The 25,191-nt window shown below is 40.3% G+C and overlaps 1 protein-coding gene across 3 annotated transcripts in view; it reads right to left on the bottom strand.

Annotated features, from left to right (window-relative positions):
• Positions 1–3,569: 3,569 nt before the first annotated feature.
• LOC125677552 (heat shock 70 kDa protein 12B-like) overlaps positions 3,570–25,191 on the bottom strand; it is a 41,648-nt gene continuing 20,026 nt past the window's right edge. For all 3 annotated transcript variants that reach the window (XM_056158955.1, XM_056158956.1, XM_056158957.1), the window contains exon 5: positions 3,570–5,537. In XM_056158955.1, the coding sequence (XP_056014930.1) occupies positions 4,474–5,537 (1,064 nt within the window). In that variant the 3' untranslated portion in view covers positions 3,570–4,473. The remainder of the gene's footprint in view (positions 5,538–25,191) is intronic.

Here is a 25,191-nt window from a genome sequence, read left to right on the forward strand (position 1 = left end):
AATATTTTTTAAAAATGTCCTATATACTCCCATGTAAAACTTTGATTCCCTATTGTGGCCCCACCCTATCCACGGAGGTCATGGTTTTAACAAATTTGAATCTGCATTAAGTCAAGAAGTTTTCTGGTCAAGTGGTTCTTGAGAATAAGAATTGTAAAGATTTTCCCTATATGCAAATGTATATTCGCATGTAAAACTTTGATCCCTTATTGTTGTCCCAAACTACCCCCGGGGTCACGATTTTAACAACTGAAATTTATATGCACTATGTCAAAACTTTCATGTGTATTTAAACTTTTCTGGCGCAGTTGTTATTGAGAAAAGTTTTAAATGACCCCAACCCTTTTTTTTTCGCATTTTCCTGATGATCTCCCCTTCGAAGGGAGCATAGCCCTTCATTTAAAAAAAGAATAGTCTTTACCCAATGATGCACTTTGCCACGTGTGGTTGAAATCGGCCCAGTGATTCCGGAGAAGTTGAAAATCTGAAATTTTTACAGACAGACATACAGACAGACGACGGGTGATCAGAAAAGCTTAAGCTTTCAGATCAGGTGCGCTAAAAACCGATCAGGGAGACGTCCTCCTTCGAAAGATTTCGTTCACTGTGAATATTCTCACTTTTAACGTAACGCTTCTTCTGCCTTCAATATATATACAAAAATCGAAATATTTTTTATCGTAATTGTTAATATATACATGTATATTGTATTAACACCGTACTACATGATAGCCATATTGCCACAGACGTCCAGTATTCATGCTTAAATGTGGTAACTCTTTTCTTGATGTCTTGTTGCAATTCGTTTGCATGCATTGCCTCGGGCTTCTTGATGCATTTTGACATTTTTACGAGTGTAAACTTAATTGTGACAGTTATACCAATGCTGATTTATCTATGATTTTTAACTTTGTAGAAAGTGCTGTGTCATTTTGGTAGGTATAGTGTTTGTACATCTGTAGTAAACAAAAAAACTGGATAAACAGTATGGAAATGTCTGCTGAGCAAATTTTCACTATCAATGTGTAGCTTTGTTGTATATATTTAATATGTTGATTTTACTGATTACCTCTCTATATTTACATTTGTAATGTTTTGCAATCAATATCTTTACCGACTGCCATATCCTCATGAGTACTATATAGATGTTACCAATGTGCATGTGGCGTTTGATAAATAAAGTAAGTCTGTTTTAGCGGCTAAAATCCCGAAAGAAATTAATGTAGAGTATAAATATAAAAAAAGAATTAATTTTCAATTTTGAAGATACATGAGGGTATGAACTGCAACGCTTCACACCAGTATAGCGCTAACGCTTAATATCTGAAAGTTTTGCTGGCGAAAATTTCGTGCAGTTTTGTTTACATTGACATTTTAAATATTAAGTAAACAAAGATCTGTTTTTTTTTTTTTTAAATGTATAGCAATTTGAAAGCAGTGTAATCACGAATTGATTTGAGTATTACTTGTTCAATATTTGCAAAAATGATAAATAACTATATAGCTAATTAAATGAAACACATTCATTACCGGTATTTGTGCTTATGTGGTATTCCAACCTCTGATGTTTTTTCCTGATGTAAAGCTGCAATTTAGTTGATACACGTCTTGCTATTTACTTGATAGATATTACATTTAGATGCATTTAATAGTTTCATGTAAAATTGCTTGTAGCTACTATTTTAGTACCCCATTTGTAAAAGAAGAGACATTGTTTTATAGATCAAAATTTATAGACTATGTGCTGTTTGTGTTTTGTCCCAGAAAAACAATGACCCATAATATTGATTATTGGGCAAAAGGTCAAGGGCACGCTACTACAATATCGAAAACAATGTTTGTTCAATATCTTGAAAAGCATTTGACAGTATGTAAACTTGAGACAGTGGCTGTCCTAAAAGAGTATATGACTTTTATTGATTTTTAGGTCACAAAATCAAAGGTGAAGTATAATTTCCTACTAATAAACATGTTTCCGCCTATCATTTTTCTCAGTACTTTGATTCAAATATATTTGCTATTTAATAAAACATATTAAGTTATACATGCTGTCTTGACTTGTTTCATACCGATTATTAGACCTATCTTGGCAGACTGATTTTGACTACGGATTACTTTGTTTACTTAATCAAGATATAGGGCTCACAGCGGGTGTGACCGGCCCCTAGGAGATGCTTACTCCTACTAGGCACCGGACCCCACCTGTGGTATGTCCAGGGGTTCGTGTTTGCCAAACTCTCTATTTTGTAAATGCTTATAAGAGTTATGAAATTGATCACTGTTCGTTATCTTCACCTTTCATGTATGACTTGACGTGTTTTGCCTTGCCCAAGGAAATTATTTCCCATTGATGTAACATAATATTTGTATCGTTTAATGTATTTTGTCAAATACATGTACATAAAGTCAGGCAGACATATTATTTCATTCGTTGGCACCGGTAGTGGTACATGTATATTTCATACGTAAATCATCAAATACATAAACCTGTTATGTATTCCTTGCTGTATAATTTTATCCGACTCCATCAATTTTATAAAAGTGTTTATATTCTTGACTTTTAAAAAAATAATTAAAGAATATGACCTTTCTACCTACAAAATGTGGACTGTATTTGAAGTGCAGCTGATTGTAGCCAAAGACGACCCTTGTTCTTTAAGGGAGTGTGTGTCCCGGCGTCAGGTTCCAGTGAACATATATACCCGGAGTGTGTATTGTTTTACGTCTCATTAAAAAAACTGTTCACTCAAATAACTATAAGAAATATCATCAACATTCAGGTGAGGTGCCACAAATTTAACTTATGCATGGCTAACACTCACGGCCGTACCATTGAGGATTCTTTATCGTGCTAACACCCATGGGAATGAGCTATCACTGCCAGATTGATTTTCCTAGATTGATGAATTCTGAAATACGGTAGCAGTATTTCATTAAAAAATATATGTGCATATGTAATTACAAAGCATGCCACTCAAGCAAGTGAGAGTTCTTTATTGTGCTAACGCCTATTGTGAGACGTGGTCTTCGTTTTCAGTCTCATGTCCGCAGTAGCTATACAGGTCTGTGTTACAGGCGCCGAAATTGAGATTCGAACCCAGGCCTCACGCTTGCCAAGCAAACGCCATAACCACTACGCTAATGCAACCGATTTGATACCTTCGGAAGGACACAATTTAACACATTGTCAATTACTGTTAATTTGTTGTTTGTTTTACTCCTCGTCGAGAAGTTTTAACTGAAAGTGAGACGTCTACAGTTGTAGGTGAAGTACCGCAAATTTAGACCTATACTTAGTGCTTACGGCCGTAGCAATGAGGTTCTTTCACGTGTCAACGCCTGTCGCGACACGGACCCACTGTTCTTAAGGTAATATGCGAAAGACCCATCCCTCTAAATTCTAAATACCCAGCGTTTGGCAAAGGAACAATCACTACCTATGTTTACGTCATAGGTTTTATGCGGTCATGCCACGAACAGTGCTCGAACTCACGACCGCCCAGTTACGAAGCGAACACTCTACCACAGAGGACTGAATTTCCTAGATGAATGAATTAAAAAATACGATATAGTATTGATAGTATTTCATTTAGAATATACGTGCAAATGTAGACACAAAACAATATGCATTTTATATCTTAACTGACCTATGGTTAAGTAAAGTAGTTCTAAGCAAATTTACTTGGAATTAGTTTGAAACACCGTCAAGATGATTATATACAGCAAATTGAAACATTTTCTACCCAGAGTTCTGTGCGCTACGACCACTAACACCTCTGTCAACGGCTTTTTATAGAAATCTTGTGAAAGTATCTAATATCCAATATTTATGTTTTGGACTAGATATTTAGTCATATTATGAAATGATTTTGGTGCAAATAAATTGATGCTTATACTGTATTGTTTAACATCGTTGTTTTATTATCCTAAATTTGGAATTACTACGTAATATGCGAATGAATGTAGGATATTTTCGTTGTGGAAATTTAATGTAAACATGAAATCAAAAGTAAAAAAGCAGTAATTATACGATGCATCTTGTAAAATAAGAGACAAACAGCTAAATAGTAAAAATGTACTTAACAAGCGTTGACAGGGGGTTAAATGAGGCTTGTGTATCGCGCCCTCTGGTGGAGAATGCAATTTGAAAGTTCAATACTATCTAATCAATCATGTCGATATAAATGATCGTCAGCGATAAAAATATAGTAGCAGTCATATATGATAATTATATCAACGTACATGTACATGTACAACGTCAAGAAAAGTCATTTGCACGACTGAGGTTTTTGTTGAAAAATGATGTTTCTGAAAGACTTACAAGTACTGTTGTTGCATTATGGGTGACGAAAGAAAAATCGACGATTAATTTGACAGTAACTCACTTAACATTTTAGTCCTTCTTCAAAGTGCATTTCAGTGTTTTCTCCCGTTCTTAAATTCTCGGACATATCCATTGGCTTTTTTAAAAAGTTATCCCAGGAAGTCGACCACAGTCTTTACCGACCTCCCAGTGTCTATGTCGGTGGCAGTAACTTCTATCTCAGTCCCACTAAAAGTCAAGTTAACCTCTACGTGCCTGTCAAGCCCTTTTGTAGTGTCTGGTAATTCTATTGTAAATTTTCCTAAATGCTGACAACTAATATCTGTGACAAATTTTGGGTTTTGAATTGTCGACGCGTATAGATTAAAGAGCATGGTTGTCTGGTTAGGTTTTAATACTCCATATCTTTGTGAGACCTGTGATTCTCCGACATGTATTTCCTGACCAACAATTACATGGGTACTGAAAATATCATCACATCTATCTTTTCCGTTTATCACGATTTTCTTCTCGGCAGGATGTAATTTTGGATCAAATATTTCAGTGTTATCTACTCCATATGTATATTTGCATTTTCTTGTAGATATGGCATCAGGTTCGTGACCAAATATGACGGCCCCTTTCAAAACTGACAACCCTGCTTCTTGTGGAATTATTATTTTCAAATGTCCAAATTTTTTTTGCATCGACTCCTGAAGCATGGGCGATTCAGCATATCCTCCTACTAGCAAAATTGTTTTTATTTCTTTTACTTTTTTATCACGGAAAATGGACTGAACATGATCAACTATTTTATCACAGCTTTCTTCGAAGAGCCCCTGAGTTATATTTGCCTCCATTCTCAATTTATCTCCGACCCATTTCAATTTTCCTTTGTATTTCTTGTTGGATTCAACAACAGTTGATATGTTTTTGTTTTTTGTTTCTGAGAAAAGATTAACCAATGCAGTTGGGACTTTGAATGTGACCATATCCTTCGTGTCCGGTTTTATTGTTTTCTTCTTTATTTCAAAATCGCGAAAAAGATCTATTTCATCAATCTTCTGTGATAGAGAGAACTTTTCCATGATATCTGTACCAACGATATCTGCCAGTAAATCCCTCAGCGCCTCGTCAACTCTGACACCGCCCCATGGTCCACCGTTAGCTTTATATAGCTCTTTTAAGGTCTTGTTTGTCTGCACTTCATGAACAGTGATATCGATAGTGCCACCTGTAAAGAACATTGATAAACAAAACCTTTATATAGAACACATTGTGAAATGTTTTACTCCCAACTGTTTAGAGAAATCTATTTTTTGGCTGTAGTTGGCACTTGATATTCGTTTCATGCAGTATTTTGGTAAAAGTAAGAACTTTCCAATTTTGTTATTCTATGATACTGATATGTAAAAAAAAAAAAAAAAAAAAAAGAAGAGAGTGGACATTGTCAATTGGTCTGTCGAAATTTCAAAAAGACGTTAAATGAAATATGAAAATAGACGTTAATGTCAAATTAACAACTCAATGTTTCGACAAACGCGACGAACATCTTCTCCATTGTCCACTTCCTATATTTATTTAGCAATATTCCATTATCACCTGTGTATGGTTTTTGTCTCCCTGCTAATGTAATACGAAAGAGTATGTTTTGCGTATAATCAACATTTAATCTAAAGCAGGCTACTGGCAAATAAGTACATGTATATGCTACAAGGGATTTAACAATCTCGTCAGCATTTCACAAATTCATTATAGTGATTATAATGAGCATACGTGCAAATACTATACAGTTATTGATTGAGTTCGAGAACAACATTTACTAGATGTACATGGTTTTGCGTTCCATCTAATAAAGTCTGTATTTTCATCAGTCAAATCAGTGAACCTCGCCATTGCCCAAGCAGCAGACTGAGAAACACGTGACTTACACAGCCAATAGAAATAAAACAAGTTATTGCCCAGTCAACAGTTCATAAAGTGTGAGAATTGATTAAGCAGTAAAATGTTACTTCTAAATCGTATTAGTTTTATATAAGAAATCTTTTTAGGTGTATAACAAAATCTGTTATTTGGTCAAATGTTGTCGGACGGTCCCATGCCAATTGTTTGTTTATACGGGGATCAAACTTGGGTCGCGTTAACCACTACGCTACCCGTACACCTACTTCATACAATGTTATTATATGTTTAAAGTAATTGATAAGCGGTATAATGACTGGGTAAAAAAACTGGATAGATATTGATAACATAACTTGTTATACACCTTCATTTTCTTCTCTACATATAAAGCTGATACGATTAGAACCAACATTGTAACTGTTAAACCAATTCTCACACTCATGGTCTATTGACCGGTCAACAATTTAAGAACTTTTGACCGGGCAATAGCCTGTCTTATTTCCATTGGCTACGCAAGTCACGTGATTCTCGGTCTGCTGCTTTGTTACGCAATGGTGAGGTTTAGTGATTTAACTGATGGTGAAACACAGAATTTATTAGATGTAACACTAAGCAGGAATACGAAAAATGTAATGATTGATAAGGAGGTATGCTACACCAGAGAAATTTGATGTAGATGAAAAGTGGAGGATATGTTGAACAATATTTTGAAGTTGAAAATTTTCAAATTGACTTTATTTTGTCAAAAAATAGTTTTAGTAGAATGTACTCTAAAAAAAAATTTAAAACCCCTGCTGGACTCGAACCCGAGACCTACAGTTGTCGGTATTCTAACCTACTGAGCTACTCGGCTAGGTATTTAAATGGAAAAGGAAAAGTCAAATATTGCTGATATCGATTTTTTCATCCATGTTTTTAAAGGAAGTCAGCCATTATGACGATGTAGAGTACTACCTTAATTCGGATATTATGTATGTTTACTTTTAAACTAGTGGATACGTTGATAAACGTACGGGATTTTCGAGTTCTTCCATGTCCGTGTTTATTCTGCATTTAGTCACTATTACGTCATACTAAATTTGCGGTACTTAACCTAAGGCTATTGGTGTCTTAAAATGAGAAATGAGTTAAAACTCCTCGACGATTCGTAAAAACAATCAATCATTCAACCCTCCTCCTCCTGAATTTTAAAAGGTGTGAATATATATATATATATATATATATATATATATATATATATATATATATATATTAAAAGAAATAGAATAAACAGTACACAAAGTTAAAAATTTAACGCAAGCGCTTTCATTTTATAATCCTCAGGCGTTACATTTTAAAATAGTTTTGAAATGGTTTGACGTCATAAAGGCGTCCTAACATTTCACGTACATAACGACGTCATAAACGAATGAAGGGAAAAGGATTTTACGTTAAGCATATTATGACGTCATAGATAATAACAGTAAACATATTTTACAGTAAGCTATTGAGTAAGTAATTGTGAATACATCACTTGTCTTAGACCCAAGGATTTGAAATTCCGCCCAATTGTAGGGGGGCCATCCGCCCCAACACAAAGACTTAGTAACTTGCTGGACATTATATTAAAACCTCTGTGTAATGAAGTCAACAGTTTTGTCCGTGATGATTTAGATTTCTTACGACACTTACCTGATAAGGTAAACGAGAATGCAATATTAGTAACGTTTGATGTTGTTAATTTATATACTAATATTACTTGTCCACTAGGACTTCAAGCACTAGAATATTGGATAGATAAACACCCAGAACAAATAGATGAACGTTTTTCTAAAGACTTTATTTTAGAGGCAACAGCACTTGTACTACAAAACAATGTTTTCACATTCAACAACAAACACTATCTTCAAGATAAAGGTACCGCAATGGGAACCAAAATGGCTCCAACATATGCCACACTTACACTCGGCTATTTAGAGGAATTATTATACCAAAAAGTTAAAAAATCATTTGATGAACAATTCGGTCTATATATAAGACAAAACTGGAAAAGATACTTGGATGATTGCTTCATTATTTGGAACAAAGACATTACGGATTTGAATAAATTTAAGAACATTCTAAACGAATTGGATATCAATTTAAAATTCACAATGGATTACAGTACATCTTGTATACCATTCCTGGATGTTTCTGTTATCAAAAAGGAGGATAAAATAATTACAGATATTTTTTACAAACACACGGACACTCACCAGTATTTACACTTTTCGTCCTCGCATCCAAGACACACAAAACGTGCCATACCTTACAACCTCGCCAGAAGAATATGTACCATCGTTAGCGAAGAACCTACCAGAGAACAACGTTTAGGGGAATTAAATAGTTATTTACAAAAACAGAATTATCCAATCAAACTTATAAACGACGGAATCAAGAAAGCCAGAGAACTCAATAGAGAAAATCTTATCAATAAATCCAAAATCAATCCCACAACAAATTCACACATTTTACCGTTTGTTACAACATACAACCCAAGGAACTCTAATGTTACACCTATCGTTCGGCAACTCAACGACCTACTAAAAACAGATGAAAAAATGGGGAAAATTATGAAGAAATATACTTTTATCAACAGCAAGAGACAACCGAAAAATCTTAGGAGACTGTTATGTAAATCTAATTTTCAGGAAAAGTCCAACAAAAAAATTTTCACCGTTACCAAATGTGACGATCGGCGATGCGGAACGTGCCCATACTTAAGGGAAGGAAGTTCGTTCGAATTTAACAACAAGGAATTTACGGTAAATTCAGATATGACGTGCTCCACCAAAAATTTAATTTATGTTATAACATGTGCTGGCTGTGGAAAACATTATATCGGTGAAACTGGAACTACTCTGCGAACTCGTATACGAGTTCATAAACAACACATTTCAGCACCAGAATACAGAAAAATTAAAGTTAGTGAACATATAGATGTGTGTGGCCACGGACAATTCAATGTATTTCCGTTTTATAAACTGTATACAGAAAATACTATTTCCCGACGAGAAAAAGAAAGACACTTTATTAAGACTTTAAAACCGGCTCTCAATAGCTTACTGTAAAATATGTTTACTGTTATTATCTATGACGTCATAATATGCTTAACGTAAAATCCTTTTCCCTTCATTCGTTTATGACGTCGTTATGTACGTGAAATGTTAGGACGCCTTTATGACGTCAAACCATTTCAAAACTATTTTAAAATGTAACGCCTGAGGATTATAAAATGAAAGCGCTTGCGTTAAATTTTTAACTTTGTGTACTGTTTATTCTATTTCTTTTAATATTTTATACCGGACACTGTGATTTTTTTTAAAAACACAATTTGGATATATATATATATATATATATATATATATTGAAGTATAATAAGTCGTATGTCACTACTTAATCTTCATCCATGCATTTCAAATTTGAAAGATTTTGAATATTACCGAGCGAAGCTCGGACGGGCCGAAGGCCCGTCCGCGAAGTAAGGCGCTAAAGGTAACACGTATGTAAAAGAAAAAAGTCAAAATCAGCAAAAGAAAAAGAGATAATCTCTATATACGTTCACTAAAATTTTTGTGATCCATATGGACGCCGCCATTTATTTTTTCATTACCTGCTTCAACAGTTATTCGTGTTTTATTTTGAAGACTCTGACGTGCAATTCGTCATTTAAACACTCAGTTTGTTCAAAGTGAATAGTATAATTATCATTGTAACAGGTTTTAGTAAATAATTATATATAAAACCGTAATACGACTAAATAGATGAACGAGTTCATGAGTTTCTTTGAATAAGAATATACGATAAATTTATGGATACTTTTTTGCCATTTTGAATTTATAATTTTGTTTAGTTTTATAACAGCCTTTTTCATTGCATACGGAATGTATTATTGTTGTTTATAATTGTTTGCTTTGAAAAAGACAAAAGAGTCGAGGCTAAATGTGACGTCACAATGCACAGTTTACGTCGCCTTGCGTTTTATTTCCCGCGTTCAATGAATAGGCGGATCCTGTAAAACTGTTGTCCCCATATAAACCCCTTTGATATTGAGATGTTACTGGGTTTTTAGCGCAAGGAAAATTTCATTAAAAATATATATTTTCAAATGAATCATAATCTACCGTACTTAAAGGAATTATGATTACCACTTGGGACACGCCAATGACCATTACATGCTTTGCTCGGTCCAACGGTCACACCGTATACATATTAGTCAAAAGAACATGTTAGGAATTGTTTGTTTTGATATATTTATTTATTCTTGTCAAGAATTTTAGACAAAGTAGTGTGAAGGCATCTTCTCTGACTACCCCCCCCCCCCCCCTTTCCCTGACAAACGATGCTACGTGCCTGTTTTCCCCTCTTACGTAAATCCGTATTACATCCCTCTGCCACACACAAATGGCACTGGAACCTAAATTCGGTATCAAAACCAGTGAGTAAAATAAATGAACGAAATCGTCTGATTGTTAGCTAAACCGGAAGAAAGCATGCCTAATAAAAGGTGATGACTAGATGGTATCCCTCAAAAGCAGGTGACCCACAAGTTACTTGCCCCTGATCATAGATGGAAAGATAAGTCGTACGTCGAATAATATTTCGTAAAGAAATGTGTTTACGATGAAGAAGGCAAAGAAGATTGTTTGGATTTTTTTACTAATTAAGATTACTAATTAAACCCTAATTAGCTGAACTATTAAAAATGTAAGAAATAAATAAAGCAATGAACGCAATATGGAGAGAAATACGATTTGATAGAAAGTGTACAAAGTATTATTTAATTAACATAATTAATTAAACCCTAATTCTCTCAGATGTTAAAAACAGTAAGAAATTTGATATAAAAAAAACTGTAATGGGCGAGATCAAAAGATTGATTTCGGATAAAAATCTAAATTCAAATAGTTAGGGGGAGGAGGGGGGGTGTGTTAAAACTTCTGTAAGTTTCTCTCATTCGACATCGATTACACATTAGTCGAAAAAGGAGAAAGACAAGTGACTGTTAAAACTACATGACGATATTACATTTTAATGAACATTTGATAGTTTTAATTTACACTTTCATTTGTGAATAAACAGAAGGTAGGGAATACAGAGTTATTTATACTCGTTTGGTCTTACTTGTTAATCGATTATAGTTTAAACACTCATCATATCTAGTTTAGGGGGTCGTTGTGGGGACGGAGGGGGGGGGGGGCGTAAAAACTATGTGAATTTAGTTTTTTTGTCAGACATTGAACTTTCGATCTCGCCCCTAGGAAGTAGATAAAACAGCGAATGCAACATGGAAAAAAATAATATTTAATAAGAAGTCTTATTAAAAGCAAAACTGATGATATCTAGCGGTGGTCAAAGTAACATATCTTTAGAAATTATTTTTGAAAGTACAGAAGGGTATTTTTTATCAAAAGTTAATCATAGAAATTATTTTAATTACCCCCCCCCCCTCATTCAGTACACAAAATCAACTCAAAACTTTCATTCAACATTATAACTCACTAAAAAGACCATTCCTCAAAACCTGCATTTGGATATCGAGTTAATTATTAAGACCAAACTAACTCAAGATCCAGGGCGATATAAACACCTACTTTTGAGGGATACCAGATAAGCTTTGCCACCGAGCGAGGCCTATGCTAGACCTGCCTTTCAGGGATACCGAGTTAATTATCAAGGCTCAACTAGCCCGGGTTCCCGGGCCCTAAAGTCACCTACTTTTGAGGGATACCAGATAAGCTTTACCACCCAGCGAGCCCTATGCCAGACCTGCTTTTCAGGGATATCAAGTTAATTATCAAGGATCAACTAGCCCGGGTAACTGGGCGATCTAAACACGTACTTTTGAGGGATACCAGATAAGCTTTACCACCCAGCAAGGCCTATGCTAGACCTGCCTTTCAGGGATACCAAGTTACTTAATAGGGCTCAAGTAGCCCAGGTTCCCGGCCGATCTAAACATCTACTTTTAAGGGATACCAGATAAACTTTACCACCCAGCGAGCCCTATGCTAGACCTGCCTTTTAGGGATACCAAGTTAATTATCAAGGCTCAACTAGCCCGGGTAACCGGGCGATCAAAACACCTACTTTTGAGGGATACCAGATAAGCTTTACCCTAACCCTAACCCTAACCCCTAACCCTAACCCTAACCCTAATTATGATGTTCTTAAACCTAATCCTAATTGCCCGCCTTAATTAAAGAATCAAGTACCGTGGGTAGAGTAATTAAGGTGTGGGCACAGCGTGGGTGTTAGATCCTCCGGAAATCGCCAAGTTTTAACATGCCCCAACCCCCGGGACGCTAGGGTTTTTTTTTGACAAAGTTATGGCAAAATTCCTAAAAAGGCGAAAAATGCCCTTAAACTCTGATTTCCCATAAAGGATCAGATAAAACTAATTAGGGGTTGAATAGGGGGTCAAAATTAAGGGCTAACCCTCTGGGAAGGGATAGCCCAGCACCCCTAGAAATATGGCTCCAAGGGACCCAGGAACGAGGATGGTCTGAGGGTTATACCCAACTTACCCTATAATAATGTCTAAGTATGAAAGTACTTAATTTTTTTGGGTTAATAGTATGTTTTTCTTTATCCTTGGATTTTTACTGGGATTTTTACCCTGGTCCGAGGGGCAATGGTTGAAAACTTACCCTCCCAAAATTGCAGCCCGATCCCCCAACTTGGGGGGTGGGGATGGACTTTGAATTTTTTTGAAGTTTTCTTAAGCAAAGACTGGCCCTAAAATCTCATATCGGTGGCGAGTTCGAGCCTTTTTTTAACCCCCACCCCGGGTGCTAAGCGCCCCCCTCAGAGATTTTTTCTGGGTGGGGTAATAAAGAGTGGACCCTGCCCTACGGATCTGGCAAGTTGCGCGCCTGAAATCAGCCTGGAAAGGGGATAGGATGATGTTTTACTAAGGTAGCCACTTGCCCTTAAAATGCAGGGCTCGCCCTAAAAGGGTTTTTTCAGGGTTGTATCCCTTTCGAAAAGGGGGTTAGACCCCTTCTTTTGACCCCAAAGGACCCCCAACATTTCAGGTCGGCTCCTAAAAGGATATTACAGAAGAAGTCAAAGGTGACGGGTGACACTCCAGATACTTCCCGGAGGCCTTGGGGGTGGTCTTGGCCCCTAGCCCCTATTTTCAACCATGGGGCAATAGAGTGGGGCCATGTCATGTTTGGGTGCAAAGGGGTCTTCGGCAGCCCCAAAGACTTGGGCTCAGTGAAGAATCAAAGTCGCCGACTCGCCCCAAAGGGTGGGGCTAGGGTGGGGGTCAGACAGACCCTTTGCCCTTGACCCAAGCCCCTGATTTTTGGGGCCCGAATTGCACAATCCTTTTTAGGTTGTCCCTGTAAAGGGCAACAAGATCCCTCAAAGGATCTTGGAGATAGCGTCTTTCAAAAATGGCCCATTTTCGCCATTTTGGCCATTGGGGGACTTCAGTCCTGACCCCATATCTCCGCTACCCTGTACGACTCGAAGCTGTTCTTTTGGGATCTCAGAGGGGAGGTTTGGGGTCCCATTGCACGTGAATGTCGATTCCCTAGCACTAAGGCTTCTAGGACTTCCGGCCCTTCAAAAAAGTGGAAAAAAGTGAAAAAAATCGACTTGGGCCTCACTTGACCCCTGATTTCAAGGGGCCAAATTTCCCCCATGGGAGTCGAGGGCGGTCCCTTAAGAGGTCCCTCGCGAAAATTGAAACCCTCAAACTCCCTCGACCTTAGGGAAACGACTCTTAGAAAAAAGTTCAAAAATGGAAAACATGGGGAGTTGTTGTCACCAAATCTTTTGAGGATAGACAATGCTTTTCTAGGATTGGGTAAAGCATAGATGGGGCTCAAAAGGGGCCAAAACTCAGTATCCTTGCACGCTCGGTTTCAGAGTTACGCCCCCTCAAAAATGACCCAAAATTCGAAGGTCACCATATGGGCCCTTCGACCCCAAAGGCGACTCCCATCCCTATTAAGGGTCCTTCGGTAATTTGAGCTCTCTAGCCCTATCAGTTCCGAACCCTCGAAAAAATGATTTTGAGGTGATGACCGGGAAGGGACAAAATTCCGACTTTTCAAAGAAAAAGGGGCTCACTGGCCCCGGACCGGTTGGGGTAGCGTCCCCGAAAGGCCCTTCAGCTCATACTAGACCCGGAAGCCCCAACACCCCCCCCCCAAAAAAAAGTTATTCAAAAAAGATCAATCGTGCGAACAATGCTTGCATGGGGCAAATTGGCCCCATGGGGTCCGAGGGGCACCCCATGGAAGGGGCCTCGAACCGATTGGGGGCCCCTTGCCCCAGCCGTTCCAGAGCACCAAACCTTAAAAGAAAAGGAGTACTCTCCATGGGATTCCCGATGACCGGAGGGGCCATGTCACCCCATGGGGATTTCGGATCGCCCCCTTCCGAGGGCCCCTCTTTCCAATTGGGGACCCTTTGCCCCACTTCTGTCAGGTAGTCATTTTGGCCCTAAAACACTTAGACAATTTTCCAGGACCCAGTAGCCTTTTCTGCCCTCAAAGTAGCCAAGTAGCCCTATAAAAATCACCCCTCTTTCCAGCAAGCACGGTGACCATACCTCGAGACCTAGGGACCCTATTTTCCGCACAGGAACTCCCAGAGAGGGGCTCTGTTGACCCCTAGAAGGGCAACTCCTAACAAGGGTCGAAAGTGGATTGGGGTCACCCCTTTAGAAGGGTGTGGTCAGGGTGGGTATTTAGCCCCCTAGCCCCATCAGGGCCCCATGGGGCCACAGAGTGGGGACCCAACATTTCTAGCACAGAAAGGGGTCTGGTCTGGCCCCATCCAGTAGGTCTCAGTTCTGACTATAAAATGTTGGCCCCGTCCCTGATGGCCCCTGACCCTACTGGGGCTCTGGGACCCCACAAGGATTGAGATCGCCCCCTTCCAAGGACCCTCTCCCAAATTGGGGTATCCTAGCCTCATCGACCCCGAACCCACAAGTCTTCCACTAGAGGGTGATCACTCTGGAAAATCCTGTCCCAGGGGGGCAAACTGGACCCACGGGGCATCAGGGGGGCCCCATCCAAGGTCCTTGCCCCAATTTCAGTTCCGTAGCCCCTTCCACTCCGGAGCTACAAAATTTGCAAAAAGGGTCCAAAAGGGCAAAAGGGGCTCTTTTGGAGGGTTGATATCTCGGGACCTGAAGTACTTGGGGACCCCATGTTTTGCTCCCCGACCCCTTGAGGGGTTCTCTTACGATCTCTGGAAAGGCAGGTCCCTAAACGGGCCCACAATAGTTTGGGACAACCCTCTTAAAAGGGTCATGTCAGGTAACATTTTTGGCCCTTAGCCCCAGATGGACCCCAAGTGAGCACAGAGTTGGGCCCCCACTAATCTTCCAAACAAATAGGGTTAGGTCTGACCCCATCATGAGGGGCTCGACCAGTGGTTAAAAAATTCTAGCCCCACCCCTGGTGACTGCTGACCCCAAGGGGACCCATTTGCCCCACAGGTGCAGAGAACGGACCCCTCTTAGGCCCCATCCCAAATTTGGGCCCGCTAGCCTCATCGACCCCAGCGTTGCACGTCTACCAGTGAAGGGTGACCCATTTTTCAACTCCGGCCCCAAGGGAGCAAACTGGCCCCAGAACCCTCGAAGGCGACCCCTCTCAAGGTCCCTCCCGAACTTTGAGTCTTCTGGCCCCACAAGTTTGGCAGTGACCCCTCTTTTAAAAATTCTGTTATTCAGGTAGCCAAAATGACCCTAAAAGGTAGCCAAAATGGCACTTAAACAAAAACGTAAACAATCCCAGAGGTTTGAGAGTGAGCCATTTTTTCAGATTGCGGATCTTCCGGTAGCCAAAACGGCCCTTAAAAAAACGTTAAAAATCCCCAACTTTCGATTGGTCATATCTCGGGACCGAAAGTACCTAAGGACCTCATGTTTTGGCCCTGGATCCTTCGAAGGGCCTTTGGTTGATCCCCGGAAGAACAGATCCGTAAAGGGGCCGGCAATAGTTTGGGGTCACCCTCTTCAAAGGGTCATGCCGGGATAAGGTTTTTAGCCCTTTGCCCAAAATCCACCGCATGGGGCCATACGGTGGGGCCCAATAATATTAGCCCCTTAAAAATATGGGGCTGACCCCATCAAGTGGGGCTCAGTCAGCAGTCTAAAAATTCTTAACCACCCTTTGGGGACCTCTGACCCCAAGGGGGCAAATTTGCTCCACAGGGGAAGAGAACGGACCCCTCTTATGCCCCAGCCCCAATTGGGGTTCTCTAGCCCCACCAACCCCAGAGCTACAAGTCATCGAGTAAAGGGTGTCACCCTGAAACACTTGGGCCCCAAGGAGGCAAATGAGCCCCATGGGGCTCCAAACCGCTCTCCTGAAGGCCCTTGCCCAAATTTGGGTCCCCTAGCCCCACCCACTCTCGAGCCCCATAACTTGCAAAAAGGGTCGAAATCGGCAAAGAGGGCTCTGTTGGAGGGTTCATATCTCGGGACAGGAAGTACCTAGGGACCCCATTTTTTGGTCCGGGACCCCTCGAAGGGTTTTCCGTCGACATCCTGAAGAACAGGTCCTTAGAGGGGCCGGCAAAAGTTTGGAGTCACTCTCTTAAAAGGGTCATGCCGGGGTAGGGTTTTTAGCCTTTTGCCCCTAATCGACCTCATGGGGCCATACAGTGGGGCCCCATAATATTAGCCCCTCTAAAAATTGGGGGCTGACCCCATCAAGTGGGGCTCAGTCGGCAGTCTAAAAGCGTCACTTATACCTCTGTCAACGTTTGGAATCACGTGATAATATAATCACATGATATAAACAATTATTCTCGTTTCCTTTCCCTTTAAAAGTAGCGCACAGAACACTGGGTAGAGAATGGCGCACTATGTCGAGTGCACGAGACATTCGAGGCGTTCCGATTGGGTTGGGACCTAGGTAAACTGGTACCCTGTTGATCTCGTTTCTCTCGTGTGTAGCACCAATCAGTAGGGAACCAGTTTAGGACCTAAGGTAGTCTCGTGCAACCAGACGCTCGGCTGTCTCCAGAAATCTCCGACGAGCAGAGATTTTCGTTGCAGATTTGCCGAGACAACCGAGTGTCTGGTTGAACGAGACTAGACCTAGGTCGGGTATGACGTAACAATGGAAGCCGGGAGCGGTATGACGTAGGAATGCAAGAGCGTACAAACTCCCCGTCGAGGCCTCACTGCGTCACCTATGTATATACCTCTCCTATGTGACGCAGTACAATATACAGATTTGTATATTGTGAGTCCGCGATTATCACGCGGGCAAATAACACTAAAGAAGTAGTTCGTAGTTAAAGCTTGAAAATATTGACATTAAGAGCATATATATAAAAGTATGGATTTTATTTTAAATATAAAATGATCAAAAGATCATTAAAGAGAAGGGAGACTCTGTTCAAATTATAGTGTAAAGTAATAAACTTGTTGTTTACGTTCTTGATTTGAACTATTTACGTTTGACGTTATGGTTCTTTTTTCGTCATTCTACAGTGACGTCACACAATATACAATCGCTATCCCATAATGCCTAACTGGAAGAATTTGGTTTGTGAGCAAACGAACTCTGGCGGAAGTTGGAAGAGCGATATGACGTTAAGTCGAGCATGACGTAACAATGGGAGTTATTAGCTTTACGTCGGGAAAATAACGTTAGAAAAATTGAAATAGCAGAGAACACAATGACGTAACAATTGCAGTGATATGTGATATAGGTGTAATGGTATTTTGTAGTATGGGTGGTGGTATGTGGAGTATGGGCAGTGTAATAGTATGTGGTGTATAGGTTGTAGTTAATAGTGTATGGGTGGTGTACACCACATACACAACATACCACCACCCATACAATCACCTATATCACCTCCTATGCATACATGGTACCACTGGCACACTTATTATTAACACATTTAAACACTACGCCGACTTTATCGATTTTTCCCTTGTCATTGCTACGTCATAGCGCTCTTGGCTTTCTCAATTTTTTCTGCGTTATCATTACAACATAGCGCTCCCAACTTCTATTGTTACGTCATATCCGACTTGACGTCACAGGTCTCTTGTATTTTTATATCATACCCTAAACTGGTTCCTCACTGATTTACAAGAGAAGCGAGGTCAACAGGGTACCATTTCATATCATACCCGACCTAGTTCATCCCAATCGTAACTACTCGGCTATTTCCGCAACCGCAAATGAACCTCAAATGTGGATCGACGCCATCAGAGTCTGTTACCATGTGTACAGAAATGCAACTATGACGTCACAGGCGTACGTTACAATATGAAACGCGAGCTTTCAAATGCATTTAAGATATTATACATATCTAAGGTATTTTACCACTATTATTTTTTACTTTTATGTTTATGTATTGGAGTGAATAAGACGTTAATGATACCAAAACTGAATCTCTGGTGAAAATATAAATAAAACATTATACAAGGATTCGGTTTTGGCCTTTTAACCTAATCCACAGGCGCGCTTCCGGCGAAGAAATGCATCAATTTGATGCAATTCTTGCGCCGATCCTTGTCCGAGTCTTTTTACCGGTTACGGAAAAAGGCGAGCGCGTGATCCGATTGAGTCCATCCTAATCCTACGTCACTGACATTTTACGTTATAGCGCTAATGGCTGATATTGTTACATCATCACTTGACCTTTGACCCACCTATCAATGCTGTTTATACTTACAAGAAATGTGATATTGCAGAAAAGAAGGATCAATTATACGCGTAACTCTCAATTAGATTTTTCACCTAAGATTTATAATAAATCATTTCTTTTTATGGTAATGTTGGTATATCAGTAACAATTCTGATTACATATAGTTGCAATGTCTCAAGCTCTCTCAATGCAATGATACATGCTTTTGCCCAAAATATGATGATATATCTTGAGTATATATTTGTATACAGATAAAAATATTATTATTATCTTACCTTCACTCAATGGACTTATTGATTAAACTGCAAAATCAAAATAAATGAGGAGCCTTTCTTTTATACTGCAGTCGGAGAGAGAGGGGGAGAAAAAGAAAGGGAGAGAGAGAGAGGGATGGATAGAGAGATAAAGAGGTGAGAATGAGAGAGAGATAAAGAGGAGAGAGTAGAGAGTGAAGGGAGAGAGGGGAAGGGTGGTACAGAGAGAGAGGAGGAAGAAGACAGGAGATAGAGAAAGGATGGGGGAGACATGGAGTGGGGAGAGAGAGGGTAGATAGAGAGAGAGAGCTGTGGAAATAGACAGGAGAGAAAGAGGATAATTAGAGGAGGGAGAGGAAAAGAGGTTAGAAAGATGGAGATAGAAAGAACAACAGAGGGAGATATATATGGAGATAGGTTAAGAGAGAGAGAAGGGGAAAGAGGAAAGAGATAAAGAGGGGACAGAGAGAAGTTAAAGGGTGGGAGAGGGAGGGAGAGAGAAGAGAGAGGGAAGAGAGACATAGGGCATAGGGAGATAGTAAGGGGAAAGAGAGGAAGTGTGGGAGGGGGGATAATGAAAGGAGAGAGAGTTTAGAGAGAGGAAGGATGGGGATTGGAGATAGAGAGATGGGGACAAGGGGAGAGAAGAACATAGAGAGGGAAGAGAAATAGGAAGGGTGGGAAAGGGAAGGATAGAGAGAAAGAGGGGAGAGATTAGAAAGAGAGGAGGGAGAGAGATGGAAGAGGAAGGGTGGGAGAGGGAGCCGAGCGAGAGAAGGGAGAGATGGGGAGAAATAGAGGAAGGGTGAGAGAAATGGAGGGAGAGGGATAAGGGGAGAGAAGAGATAGGAGATAAACAGGGGAGAGGGAAGAGAGATAGGAAGGGTGGGAAAGGAAATGAGAGAGAAAGGGTAGGGGAAAGAAAAGAAAGAGGAGGGAATATAATTATGGAAGAGGGGATGTGGGAGAGAGGGAAAGAGGACGAGAATAGGGAGGGAAAAGAGAAGAGAGAGAAGAAAGAAAGAGATAGGAGATAGAGAGAGAGAGAGAGGAAGGATTGGAAAGAGATAAAAGGAGAAGGTGAGAGAAGATATAAAGGGAAGAGGGGAGAGAGATAAGATGGGTGGAAAATGGAGAAAGGGTGGGAGAGAAAAAAGAGAAAGAGAGGAGGGAGAGATAGACGGAAGAATGGAAGAGGGAATGCGACAGAGGGAGGAGAGAGATGGGGGAGAGATAGAGAGGAAGGATGGGAGAGAGAGATAAGGGGAGAGAGGAGATAGAAATGGGGAGAGGGACGAGAGAGAAAGAGGAAGGGTATAAAATGAGTGAGAGAAAAGGTGGGGGGAGAGAAAAGAAAGATGAGAGAGAGAGAGAGATGGAAGAGAGAGAGGGGGGAAGTGGAAGAGGTAGAGAGATGGGAGAGAAGAGAAGAGAAGAAATACATGGGGAGAGATGGAGAGGGGAAGGATAGGATAGGGAGAAAGAGATAGAGGGGGAGAGAAGATAGAGGAGATAGAAAGGGGGAGAGGGAAGAGTAGGATAGGGAGAGAGATAGAGAGAGAGGGAGGGAAAGGGTAATGAGAGGAGAGAAAGAGAGGAAAAGAAGGAGTGAAAGAGAAAACATGGAGAGAGAGGAGGAGGAAGGGTGGGGAGAGAGAGGGGCAAGAGAGAAAGGGAAAGACAGGCATGGAGGCATTGAGTAGGGAGAGATAGATTATACCAAGAGAGAGTGAGAGGAAAAGTGTGAGGAGGTAGAGAGACAAGAGAGCGAGAGAAAGAAAAACAGTAACAACTAACACCCAATATCATATGTGCACACATTCATTTACAAATTACCATAGCTGATGAGCTTAATCAGTCTATCAAAAATTAAAATTCCGTACTAAATGTTGTTTTAATTTGATCTAGTCAATGCAACATGGTGATTATTTCATAACGTTTAAGGATGTCCATGGAGATTTTTTTATCATTACAGTGTAGCGTTATTTCCATTACAGTACGAAGTGTTTCTCATTTACTAGTATTATACATCTTAGTTCCATAGTAATAACTATGCTAGGCGCGAAATACGTTATTGTAATAGCTTCATTTGTGCACAATAGTCCTCTAAGGCAGCTTAGTAAAACAGCATAGGAATTGTTTAGCTGTCCAAGGATTACTAACTCCGTATCTCTAAAAGGCAGATCTTATGAATCGATCTTTGTATAGGAAATCAAAAATACTATCCTTAAAAGGCAGATTAGTACCGTAGCCTAAAAATCGTACTACACTCGTCGTTATGCATTGCTGATTAACTCAGTATCCCTGAAAGGCAGGTCAGATATAGGCCTCGCTGGGTGGCAAAGCTTATCTGGTATCCCTCAAAAGTAGGTGACTTTAGCGCCCGTAACGTTGGGCTAGTTGAGCGTCGACAATTAAATCGGTATCCCTGAAAGGCAGGTTTGTCATAGGGTTCGTTGGGCGGCAAAGCTTATCTGGTATCCCTCAAAGGTAGGTGACTTAAGCGCCCGGTAACTTGGGCAAGTTAAGCATTGATAATTAAGTCGGTATCCTTGAAAGGCAGGTCAGATATAGGGTTCGCTGGGTGATAAAGCTTATCTGGTATCCCTCAAAGGTAGGTGACTTTAGCGCCCGGGAACTTGGGCTAGTTAAGCATCGATAATTAAGTCGGTATTCCTGAAAGGCAGGTCTGATATAAGGCACGCTGGGCGGCAAAGCTTATCTGGTATCCCTCAAAAGTAGGTGACTTAAGCGCCCGGGACATTGGGCTAGTTGAGCGTCGACAATTAAATCGGTATCCCTGAAAGGCAGGTCTGTTATACGGCTCGTTGGGCGGCAAAGCTTATCTGGTATCCCTCAAAGGTAGGTGACTTTAGCGCCCGGGAACTTGGGCTAGTTAAGCATCGATAATTAAGTCGGTATTCCTGAAAGGCAGGTCTGATATAAGGCTCGCTGGGCGGCAAAGCTTATCTGGTATCTCTCAAAAGTAGGTGACTTAAGCGCCCGGGAACTTGGGCTAGTTGAACGTCGATAGTTAAGTCGGTATCCCTGAAAGGCAGGTCAGATATAGGGCTCGCTGGGTGGCAAAGCTTATCTGGTATCCCTAAAAAGTAGGTGACTGTAGCGCCTTGGAACTTGGGCTAGTTGAGCGTCGACAATTAAATCGGTATCCCTGAAAGGCAGGTCTGTTATAGGGCTCGTTGGGTGGCAAAGCTTATCTGGTATCCCTCAAAGGTAGGTGACTTTAGCGCCCGGGAACTTGGGCTAGTTAAGCATCAATAATTAAGTCGGTATCCCTGAAAGGCAGGTCTGATATAAGGCTCGTTGGGCGGCAAAACTTATCTGGTATCCCTCAAAAGTAGGTGACTTAAGCACCCGGGAACTTGGGCTAGTTGAGCGTCGATAATTAACTCGGTATCCCTGAAAGGCAGGTCAGATATAGGGATCGCTGAGTGGCAAAGCTTATCTGGTATCCCTCAAAAGTAGGTGACTTTAGTGCCCGGGACCATGGGCTAGTTGAGCGTCAATAATTAAATCGGTATCCCTGAAAGGCAGGTCTGATATAGGGCTCGCTGGGTGGCAAAGCTTATCTGGTATCCCTCAAAGGTAGGTGACTTTAGCGCCTGGGAACTTGTGCTAGTTGAGTATCGATAATTAAGTCGGTATCCCTGAAAGGCAGGTCTGATATAGGGCTCGCTGGGTGGCAAAGCTTATCTGGTATCCCTCAAAAGTAGGTGACTTTAGCGCCTTGGAACTTGGGCTAGTTGAGCGTTGATAATTAACTCGGTATCCTTGAAAGGCAGTTCTGATATAGGGCTCGTTGGGCGGCAAAGCTTATCTGGTATCCCTCAAAAGTAGGTGACTTTAGCGCCCGGGAACTTTGACTAGTTGAGCGTCGATAATTAAGTCGGTATCCCTGAAAGGCAGGTTTGATATAAGGCTCGTTGGGCGGCAAAGCTTATCTGGCATCCCTCAAAAGTAGGTGACTTAAGCACCCGGGAACTTGGGCTAGTTGAGCGTCGATAATTAACTCGGTATCCCTGAAAGGCAGGTCAGATATAGGGATTGCTGAGTGGCAAAGCTTATCTGGTATCCCTCAAAAGTAGGTGACTTTAGTGCCTGGGACCTTGGGGTAGTTGAGCGTCGATAATTAAATCGGTATCCCTGAAAGGCAGGTCTGATATAGGGTTCGTTGTGTGGCAAAGCTTATCTGGTATCCCTCAAAGGTAGGTGACTTTAGCGACTGGGAACTTGTGCTAGTTGAGCATCGATAATTAAGTCGGTATCCCTGAAAGGGAGGTCTGATATAGGGCTCGCTGGGTGGCAAAGCTTATCAGGTATCCCTCAAAAGTAGGTGACTTTAGCGCCTTGGAACTTGGGCTAGTTGAGCGTTGATAATTAACTCGGTATCCCTGAAAGGCAGTTCTGATATAGGGCTCGTTGGGCGGCAAAGCTTATCTAGTATCCCTCAAAAGTAGGTGACTTTAGCGCCCGGGAACTTTGACTAGTTGAGCGTCGATAATTAAATCGGTATCCCTGAAAGGCAGGTCTGATATAGGGCTCGCTGGGTGGCAAAGCTTATCTGGTATCCCTCAAAAGTAGGTAACTGTAGCGCCCGGGAACTCGGGGCTAGTTGAGCCTTGATAATTAACTCGGTATCCCTGAAAGGCAGGTCGGATATGGAGCTCGCTGGGTGGCAAAGAGTATCTGTTACCCTTCAAAAGTAGTTGTATATATCGCTCATGAACACGGGCTTGTTGAGCCTTGATAATTAACTAGGTATCACTTAAAAGTTTTATTCACATAGTTTTTACGAACCCCTCCCCTTGAAATAGATATGATGAGTGTTAAAATTTATCGATTAACAAGTAAGAAGAAACGAGTATAAATAACACTGTATACTATATCTACTGTTTACTCACAAAAAAAGTGTGTATTGAAATTATCAAATGCTTATTAAAATGTAATATCGTCATGTGAGGAAAAAGAGGGAAAAGATGTTACAATTGTCTTTTTTCCTTTTTCGACTGTGTAATCGATGTCGGATGAGAGAAACTTACAGAAGACTCCTCTTAACTATTTGAATTTAGATTTGTGTCCGAAATCAATCATTTGATATCGCCCCTTACAGTTTTTTATATCTAATTTCTTACTGTTTTTAACATCTGAGAGAATTAGGATCTGATTAATTATATTAATTAGCTAATACTCTGTACAATTTCTATCAAATCTTATTTCTCTCCATATTGCCTTCATTGCTTTATTCATTTCTTACATTTTTAATAATTCAGCTAATTAGGGTTTAATTAGTAATCTTAATTAGTAAAAAGTCCCAACAATTTCTTTTGCCTTCTTCATCGTAAACATATTTCTATACGAAATATTATTCGAGGTACGACTTATCTTTCTATCTATGATCAGGGGCAAGTAACTCGTGGGTCACCTGCTTTTGAGGGATACCATCTAGTCATAACCCTAATAAAATCGCCAAATCACGTGACTTACGTAGATTCTAAAACACAAAATACGCACGGAACGGAAGAACTCGAAAATCCCCTATTGCACTGTCTTATTAAAAGTTCGACGTCAACAAACCATGTGCATCTTGTAAAGCAACCTTTAAAAAGTGAAGGTGTAATATGTTGACGGTGCTACCGTTTGGGCGAGCGCAGCTTCATGTATGTACATATTTTGTAATGCTCATACTTTGATCAGGTTCAATTTATCTATTTTCCAAATACTCATTACATGAATTTTCTCCCAGGGTTTAATATTAAAAATCATTAAAACATGTATACATGAATATGATTGAAATATTTTTATTCTATATATACATTTTATTTCTGCTGCCTTCATTGTGACTTGCTTAACCTTTGATGCATGGCCTGTTCTGCTGTATGCTCTCAGTCTCTACTTTCCTTTTTTCTACTCTCAATCTTTTTAAGTTACTAATTGTATGATAAAAATGCCCATACCTTTCAAGTTTGTAAAACTGTTTTTAAACAGCACTGCCTTTAAACATAAAACGCATCTCAATATAATGAAAATTTAAAAATAAATCGATAAATT

The sequence above is a fragment of the Ostrea edulis genome, chromosome 3, assembly GCF_947568905.1.
Source record: "Ostrea edulis chromosome 3, xbOstEdul1.1, whole genome shotgun sequence".
Lineage (NCBI taxonomy): Eukaryota > Metazoa > Mollusca > Bivalvia > Ostreida > Ostreidae > Ostrea > Ostrea edulis.